This window comes from Lathyrus oleraceus, chromosome 4 (genome assembly GCF_024323335.1).
Source record: "Lathyrus oleraceus cultivar Zhongwan6 chromosome 4, CAAS_Psat_ZW6_1.0, whole genome shotgun sequence".
Lineage (NCBI taxonomy): Eukaryota > Viridiplantae > Streptophyta > Magnoliopsida > Fabales > Fabaceae > Lathyrus > Lathyrus oleraceus.
The window spans coordinates 474,644,129-474,653,266 of NC_066582.1; the positions used below are offsets into that span (position 1 = coordinate 474,644,129).

At 34.5% G+C, this 9,138-nt stretch overlaps 1 protein-coding gene across 1 annotated transcript; it reads left to right on the forward strand.

Moving 5' to 3' along the window:
- The first annotated feature begins 484 nt into the window (after positions 1-484).
- Positions 485-3,193, forward strand: LOC127076265 (trimethyltridecatetraene synthase). Its single transcript, XM_051017870.1, has 2 exons — positions 485-1,451; positions 2,367-3,193. Exons 1-2 carry the CDS (start codon positions 546-548, stop codon positions 2,994-2,996), a joined length of 1,536 nt encoding a protein of 511 aa, XP_050873827.1. The 5' UTR covers positions 485-545; the 3' UTR covers positions 2,997-3,193.
- The last annotated feature ends 5,945 nt before the right edge of the window (positions 3,194-9,138 follow it).

Genomic DNA, 9,138 nt, shown 5'->3' on the forward strand with positions numbered 1-9,138 from the left:
GACACTCGTATTAACCCGTTACAACAATGTCAAAAACTCTTTGCGTTATGAAAATTACTTTTTCCAAAAATCTAGTAGTAATTAATAAACCTACTTATTCATATTTTAAAATTATTAAAAACATATTTACTTATATTAAAACATCCAGTTCTTCAAATATAAAAAACCATCCGTAATTCTTTAGAATAAAATTTATTTATTTTTTATCAAAAGAATTTGAAACAAGTGGATCTTTAAGCTAACCTGAAATAATAAAATATCTTCTTTTCACACCGCTTGAAAGGAAACAACCGTAAAAACATTGAAGGTGTGAATACGACATTTATGCCGGAATAGTTTAATCTGGAAAACTGGTACAGTAGTAGCTAACAAAAAAACCAAAATTCACACCAAACTACATGATGCGCGTGCTTTACGGAAAATTTGTGGAACCTCATGTGGGTCATATAGCTATAAAATTTTCTAACATGGTTATCTTATAAATAAATGTCCCAAATACTTCAAATTCTCATCACATTCACACAAAACCAAATACACAAACAAATATGGCACTACAAGTATTGACACTTCCTAGTTGGGTCACATTGTTCACCACATTTGCCATCCTCCTCCTCTTCAGCCGCCGTCTCCGCCGCCGCAAATATAATCTCCCACCAGGCCCAAAACCATGGCCCATAATAGGAAACTTCAACCTTATTGGAACCCTCCCACACCAATCCCTCCATGGGCTCACCCAAAAATATGGACCTATTATGCATCTATGGTTCGGCTCCAAACGCGTCGTCGTGGGCTCAACTGTAGAAATGGCGAAAGCCTTTCTTAAAACCCACGACGCAACGTTAGCCGGCCGACCCAAATTCTCTGCCGGAAAATACACAACTTATAACTACTCCGACATAACTTGGTCTCAGTACGGTCCGTATTGGCGCCAAGCTCGGAGAATGTGTTTATTAGAATTGTTTAGTGCAAAACGTCTTGAGTCTTATGAGTACATAAGAAAACAAGAGTTACATGTTTTTTTACACGAACTCTTTAGTTCTAGAAACAAAACAATTTTGTTGAAAGACCATCTTTCAAGTTTGAGTCTAAATGTTATAAGTAGAATGGTGTTAGGAAGGAAATATCTAGAGAAGGTTGAAAATTCTATTATTTCTCCGGATGAGTTTAAGAAGATGTTGGATGAGTTGTTTTTGCTTAATGGGATTCTTAATATTGGGGATTTTATTCCTTGGATTCATTTCTTAGATTTTCAAGGGTATGTGAAGAGGATGAAGGTTTTGAGTAAAAAGTTTGATGGGTTTATGGAACATGTGTTGGAGGAACATATTGAAAGAAGGAAAGGTGTTAAGGATTATGTTGCTAAGGATATGGTGGATGTTCTTTTGCAACTTGCTGAGGATCCTGATCTTGAAGTCAAACTTGAAAGACATGGTGTTAAAGCTTTTACTCAGGTACCCAATTATTAATATATATTTTTTTAAGTTTTCTATTTATTTGTGAGAGTAATTACGTTTATGACCAATATTGTTTGTTCCTTTGTTAGTTTATGGACTTATTTTATTTATATGTGATGTGGGCATTCAAACTTTTTCTTGTTTTGAGCAATGTGAGAGAATCTAAATATTAAATATCATAGCATTAATGGATGTATTGGAAAGTTATGGTAGGTCTTGGGTTTTTTGTGTAGTTATTATAATATGACTTTCAAACATATTTTTCGAATCCAATCGCCTATAGTGGACCAATATTATTTTATATTTAAAAATGATTTGATAGGTTTTTAAATACATTATAAATTTAAAATTATTCAATATAATACACAAATATTTAACATAAAATAAATTAATACAATATAAAATAAAAATTTGAAAGTAAAGAATTAAATAATTAATATTAATTTAATTATATTAATATATAATATTAAAGAAAAAAATTAAAATTTAATATAAAGTATAAAATTTAGTGAAGTAATTTAATATATAGTTTTTGAATGAAATAATATAAATATTAATATAAATTTTAGAATTTTTAATCATTTATGGATTAACCCTAATAGAAGTAGGCTTCTAAATAAATCTTTACAAAATTTAGCTATAATTTTAAGATCAAAGTCTATATAATTATTGCATTTTTAGAGGAAACTTTTAGAGATGCTCACGCATCCGATAAAAAATCTATAATACGATTAAAATTTGAAAATAAATGTTCAAATGTACACAAGATTTCATAAGTGAGTTACACTCTTTTTATAAAAAAAATAATGGAAAATATATTTATGGATTACTACCTTGATATATACTAGTGATTGATATTTTCAAAAAATTGTTATATAATTTGGTTTCATCTGTTATATATATTTTTCTTAGGACTTGATAGCAGGAGGGACAGAGAGCTCAGCAGTGACAGTAGAATGGGCAATCTCAGAGCTAATAAGAAAACCAGAAATCTTCAAGAAAGCAACAGAGGAACTAGACAGAGTAATAGGAAGAGAAAGATGGGTTGAAGAGAAAGACATTGCTAATCTACCTTATGTTTATGCAATTGCTAAAGAAACAATGAGACTTCACCCAGTGGCACCAATGTTAGTACCAAGAGAAGCTAGAGAAGATTGCAATATCAATGGATATGATATTCCAAAAGGGTCTTTGATTCTTGTTAATACTTGGACAATTGCAAGAGATTCTAATGTTTGGGATAATCCAAATGAGTTTATGCCAGAGAGGTTTCTTGGTAAGGATATAGATGTGAAAGGACATGATTATGAGTTGTTGCCATTTGGTGCTGGTAGAAGAATGTGTCCTGGTTACCCTCTTGGTATTAAGGTTATTCAATCAAGTTTGGCTAATTTGTTGCATGGATTTAATTGGAGATTGAGTGATGATGTGAAAAAAGAGGATTTGAATATGGAGGAGATTTTTGGGCTTTCTACACCTAAGAAGATACCATTAGAAGTTGTTTTGGAGCCTAGACTTGATCATCATCTTTACTCACTTTGATTGCTTAGGTTTTGGTTTTAATAAGATTGGAAATAATGGAATTTATGTGAGATAAAAAAGTAAGTGTGATGTGACAATTAAAAAAAATTGTATTTGATGTGTAATAGTATAATCCTTTGTAACTAGAGTTTTGTAATACCAAATTAAACTATGTTATGTTCTCTTTTTCTCAAGGGTAAGCTTAATTCTCAGTTTAACATTGATCTTGAATTTTTTATTATTATTATAATTGATTTTGGGTCTAAAATTGATTTTAATTGAAATTTGTTGTTGAACTAATTTTTATGTAAATGTATTCTAATATAGTGGATGAGTTTTGACGCTCTTCCTAGCATTGAGGAAGAGTTTTGATTTTATCATATTGTCCGATTTGAGAATTTAGACTTAGGATATCCGACTTGTTCCTTCCAGCAATGAAGTCTTTTTACGAGTCATCATTGGTATGAAGATTGGTCTCTTTTTAGTTGTTTGGTTGATTTGAATAGGAGAGTATATACACACACTTTGATGCCCAAATTAGTGACTATCAAATACGAGATGTATACAATTTTAAGAAAGATTTGACATATATGCTCCTTTTTATAGAGATTTTATTAGGTTTTTGATGGCCCTTATCCCTTAATTCCAATCAGAATTGTTCAGGTAGGCAGATGACATGATATAATTAGTTTTGTTATCTATCGACTTTATTTGCACTTTGGACCATAAAACCTTATGTTCAGTAATTGATGTTTTTCTCTTGATGTCATTGCTCTCACGTCATTCCTATTGCAAATATATCCACCTTTGGTATTTACGTCTGTTTCGAGCTTTTTCTCATTGGGCCACTTTTGGGGCCGAGATCGAGTATGAACAGTTGCTCCCCTAAGCCTACTTTAACATAGTCAAAGTAAGGCTTGTGACTCCATATTCTCTTTGTCTATCTTTAGAGTTTAGGGTTTTTCAGACTCTATCGGCCCATAATTTCCTCTTCTAGTACCTTAGTGTGATTAGGGTCAAGTTTATTTCTTTTATGTGTGTTGTATTTTAGCTCAGGATACTTAATTTTTACGGGGGTATGCTTTCGTCATCTGGTTTTTCTTTTACGTTAGATGGGTAAGTTAATTTGTAATGGAATGAGATTTCTTTATGGGATATGTAAGAAACTTTATGCGAAAATTCCGATTCAGACATCCTTATCTTGGACATGAGATCATGAATGACGCTCTATGGATTCCTATTAGCTATTTCATTGTTCCTCAAGAATTAGGACCTTTAGGGGCTAGTATAAATAAAATGTACATAGGGTGTCAGTATTTTTATTCAACCTTTGGGGATTTGATCCTTTTTTATTCTCGGACCTCATTTGGAGGGGTTGAGGAATGGACCATGGCTCTTATCGACCTGAATGATCGAATATGTGCAAAGTTTTGCTTGTGTTGTTTCCCTATGTATGATATAACTTTAAGAATTACGGCTTTTTCTTTCCTTTTTCCTTGTTTGAACCTCAATTGATGTCGAGTCTAAGATTGGTTCCTTTTATGATTTTCCTTCATTCTTAGAGTTATATTCTATCTTTCTAGAATTTTTGTCCTCACTTTAAAGTAAGGCCATAGGCCGCAATGTTTTGTGCCATCTTCCATGTCACTTGGGAGTTCTTTAGTGATAATCACAATTTGGTGACTTTTTAGCCCATTTTCCCTCTTTTCAAACCTCTTCCCCCGCCTATTGAAAAATTAGTATGTAGTTGTTCCAATGTACAAAGCCAACCCATGCCTAAAATAACATCAACACCCTAGATGGGTAACAAGTAATAGTGTAGGTGAGAGGTTTGTCTTGTAAGGTAACTTTGACATTATTACAAATAACTTGACATTATAAGTGAGAGTCATTACCAACCATGCTTAAAGATTGGGGAATAAGTGTAGCACATATGATTAAATGATAAGCAAAACATGGTTGCAATATGTTGTGAGTGTTACATGTGTCAGCAAAAACCATCATAGGAAATCCACCAATTAGCCTCTTAAATTTAAGTGTTTATGGGGGGTTAACCAATCAAAACATGAGGTGATAAATGGCAATAAGTAATGGTAGGTTTAACCTCTAAGACTCTTTTTGTACTACGTAGATCTTCCATGTTTTTTGCAGGTTACACGCCTTCTTAAATAAAAAATACTAAAAAAAAGACTATAAGCACACTTATGTCTAGGGAAAAACTTTTCATAAAAGTTATAACATAGACCTTGGGTATGTTAGTCTTTTAAATAAGCTTGTGAGATACATCATATGAGTATTAGAGGTGGTGGGGATGTGGATAGCGGCTTAGGAATAAAAGTGGAATGTTGAAAATTTGAGCTTTGGGGTTTGTGAGTGGGGGTGTTTTGTGAGGCAGGATTTATGCGGTTGAAGGAGTTGGAAAAAGGTATTTGGAACTTGGGTTTGACATATTTTAATTTTTCTTCAATGAGCTTAGCAAGGTCAACTACTTGAGCGATGAAAATTGATCTTTAAATAGCCATTTTGTCATACGGTGAACTGGACTTTATTGGATTTGTAATCGCAATGTCGCGGTTAGCAAAAGTCGCCACCGACTTTTCTTTTATCCCATAAGGAAAGGTGGAAAAGAACAGGAAAGACCTTAATTTTAAATTCTTAGGTTCGGGAGGTACTTTATACAAAGGGAAGGTATTAGCACCCTTTGTATCCATGGTTATCCATGGGCTCTTAATTGCTCAATCATTTATGTTTTCTAGTTTGAAAAAGGTGGTTGAGAAAGGTGTGAAAAATGTTTTGCAAAATGAGAATTTAACTTTGTAATGATTCTTGCATGAATGTATACAAAGTGGTTATCTCGTTTTAATTTAGAAAATAGTTTAGAAAAATATAACTCGGCAATGATCCTAGTGCGGATGTATGCTAAGTGGTGATTTTCCAAAAAGATGTTTGAAAGGTGTGAGGTGAAAAGTATATTTTTTTTTGTTATGAATGAGCAATTAAGGTTATACCTGTCCGAGGTCTTTCCGGGCATTTCCTATCCTTATGAGGGTAAAACTGTCCGTACTATTGAGAAGTAAGTAGTTTTATCCTGGGGATGTAGGAGGGTCATCGTAGGGTCATCGATTGGTCATTGAAGGCAACAGTTGTGAGGATACCTTAGCATTCGAAGGGACTATCATCATTTAACCGTAGGCTACCCCGAAGGGTCATCGAGGGACAAAGTCGTATTTTCGAAGGCAACATCCGAGGGACTATGATGATTTTACCGAAGGGTCTTTGCTAAGGATATCCCCATATTCGCGGGACATGACCGTAATATTGTAATCGTGGGGTAATAGAGAGAGGTCCGATATCATTTATTTAAAGTCCATGTTTTAAGTTCATTAGGTAATTATGGTGATACCGCATTGAATCGATACGTTAAAATCAACACATTAAGGATCAATACATTAAAATTGGTTAGGCAACCAATATGAATTTTCACATTAAAGTGAAATAATTTAGAGTCCATCTCCATGAAAGTCTTCCCATGCATAAAGCGGTGTACCTAGCCGGTTATTTCTTCGGAAGTATGCTAGCCTTTACACCATGAACACACGGATTAAAGCATCGAGATAAAATATAATTGGAAATTGCACCATAAGATAAATATAACAGCCAGGAATTTAAGCCAAATAATGCAGGATTATCATCAGGTAAACATGAAATGGGCAGCAAAAGGGCAAAGCAGCCCCTGGCCTGGTCGCCTCTGCTTCGCCTAGCGAAGGCTCAGCGAAGGCTCACTGCGGGCTCGCCTAGCGAGGAGCTAGCGAGCGGCCACGGGTTTGAAATTTGAGAACATTAGGACCTCAACCTGCAGCATGGCTTATGGCATCCAACACATAATTATATGGTTCAGTTTCACAATATTCAAGCACATTTAAATTCTCATGCAAAACTCCAAAATATTTATGAATTCAATTATAATATCCTCCACAAATTAAGAACATGAAGTGATACCGTATGCCAAATGAGAGTACAAAACGATATCATATGCAAATTAAGACACTAAAGTGGTACCACATGCAAAATAAGGACACAAAGTGATAATCATGTGTAGATTAAGACCCTAAAGTGATATCATATGCCAATTAAGAAACTAAAGCGATAATAGTGAGGCAAACCTGTTTGCAAATCGAGTTGCAACCTTGAATTGGCGAGCCGGATTGAGTTGGGCGACGGTAGCTTCGGAGCGGGTAAGCGGCCTTCAGGGTTTCCGCCTTCTGAACTCTTTGGATCAGCAGGGTTTCTGTGTTTCTCCCTCTGGATGCGTGTTTCCGTCCGTCTTCGTCCGTCTCTGTGTGTTTCTGTGTGTTTGATCGCTCGACTGTGTGAGTCGAGAATGGGATACAAACTGCAAGTGCACAGTTCTATCGCGTAGTTTTAAAAGATATCGATCCCACAGGGACTTATGAATCGATATACCGTTATCTAAGGTTACTTCGTAAAGCTAAGGTGAATAATAGTTGATTGTTTGGGGAAGGAAGCTAAAAACTAAACTAATATCTAGATTAAATATTAATAAAACGGATATCGGTATGTAGTTCGTCAAAACTAGGGAATCAATTCCTTGTCGGTCTCTCGGTCTTAAAATAAATCGTTTCGATTAACTTTATTGGTTAAAGGTTTTATCTCAAACTCTCGCTCTGTTGAAGAAACCATGATCTTATATTAATGTAGCTGTCACTTATAATTAAGTCAAAAATCATATTTTGAAAACAATAAAGTTGCAGAAACTCTTTTTAAGAAAATACTGACCGTTTTAAACACCCTTATCTCAAACTCTCGCTCTGTTGACTTAGGTTATACAATTAAATCTAAATGCTTAACTCTCGTCCTCACATTCAATCTTTAAAAATACTTTTTGGAAAAAAGTCAGAATTTAATTAATTCTAAAACTTGCTCTCGCCCTGAGATAGACTTAATGACTAACTTACACTGTCCAGTTAAAACCTCAAACTCTCGCTCTGTTGGTTTCAACTTCTTTATGTCTTTTACTTTTGTAAAAAATCTTGTTATTAAACCTGTAAGTTAAGACCATAAAAAGATTGATTCTAATTTTAAGTTTGAATAGACCGACTTAGTCTTGATCCCTTTTTCTGCTTACTTTACATACCAATACCTAGGCGAATTAGCCAGACATGCTAACTAAATAATAATTATTATCATGCATACACAGATTCATTTCAGGCAGGCAATGTAAATAAACAATAGAATAAAACATTAAATATTAAATAACAATTAGAGAACCTGAATGCGTAATACAATGGTCTTGAACACTCCACCACAAGCCGGTAGGATTTGTTCTTCGATTCTTCAATTAAACAGTAAATTAAATCAAGGAAATAAAAAAAACTCGAATATAACGTAAGGTTAAATCCGGTATAAAGTTGCACAGTAGTTTCCGGTGTAGAAACTACTACGCGAAAAATATCTAAAAGCTAAAAACGGGAAAGGTAAATTTGCAAGGGAAGAAGTAAATAAAACTTGCAAAAGAAATAAATAAAATAAACAATATTAATTCTGCTGGAAAAAGAAAACTAAGCAAAAGCTTGAACAGAAAATCGGCAGAGCTTCGGTGTGTGTAAACGGCAAAGAGAGGAGAGCAAACGAGAGGGATTAGGGTAGCTATTTATAGTAGTGCTACTAACTGCCTTTTTCTTCTTTTCCACGAGTCTTCAGCGTGCTAAATTCACGGCTTGGGAATAGGACACGAAGTCCTCAACGTTACTTCCATTCTTCTGAGAGCGTAACTTGCGCCAAAAAGCTAGTGGACTGGTGTGACGCTCGTCACACCATGTGTGACGTCCGTCACAAGGCTACTTCGCGTGACGCTCGTCACGCGTCCTGTGACGTCCGTCACAGGCACAGCATTGGTGACTTGTGCGCTTTGGGCTGGGCTTTGGCCTTTGGTTCCTTTTCTCTCCTTTTTGTTCCTTTTTACACCTCCTTTTCTTCTTTTCTTCACTTTTGCTTCAAAATGGGTACCTGATATAAATAGAAGAGGAATACTGCATAATATCTGATAAAATGAGATAAACTAGCGTAAATGATAATATAATTTAATTGAATTAAGTCTTAAAAAGCGATATAATTTCGCGTTATCAAACTCCCCCATACTTAA

What these genes read in the sequence shown, in the direction of transcription:
- LOC127076265 (XM_051017870.1), top strand. Translation starts at nt 546, where the DNA reads ATGGCACTACAAGTATTGACACTTCCTAGTTGGGTCACATTGTTCACC. An exon ending in GTGTTAAAGCTTTTACTCAG is followed by an intron (nt 1,452 to 2,366) that starts GTACCCAATTAT and finishes TATTTTTCTTAG; the next exon opens with GACTTGATAGCAGGAGGGAC.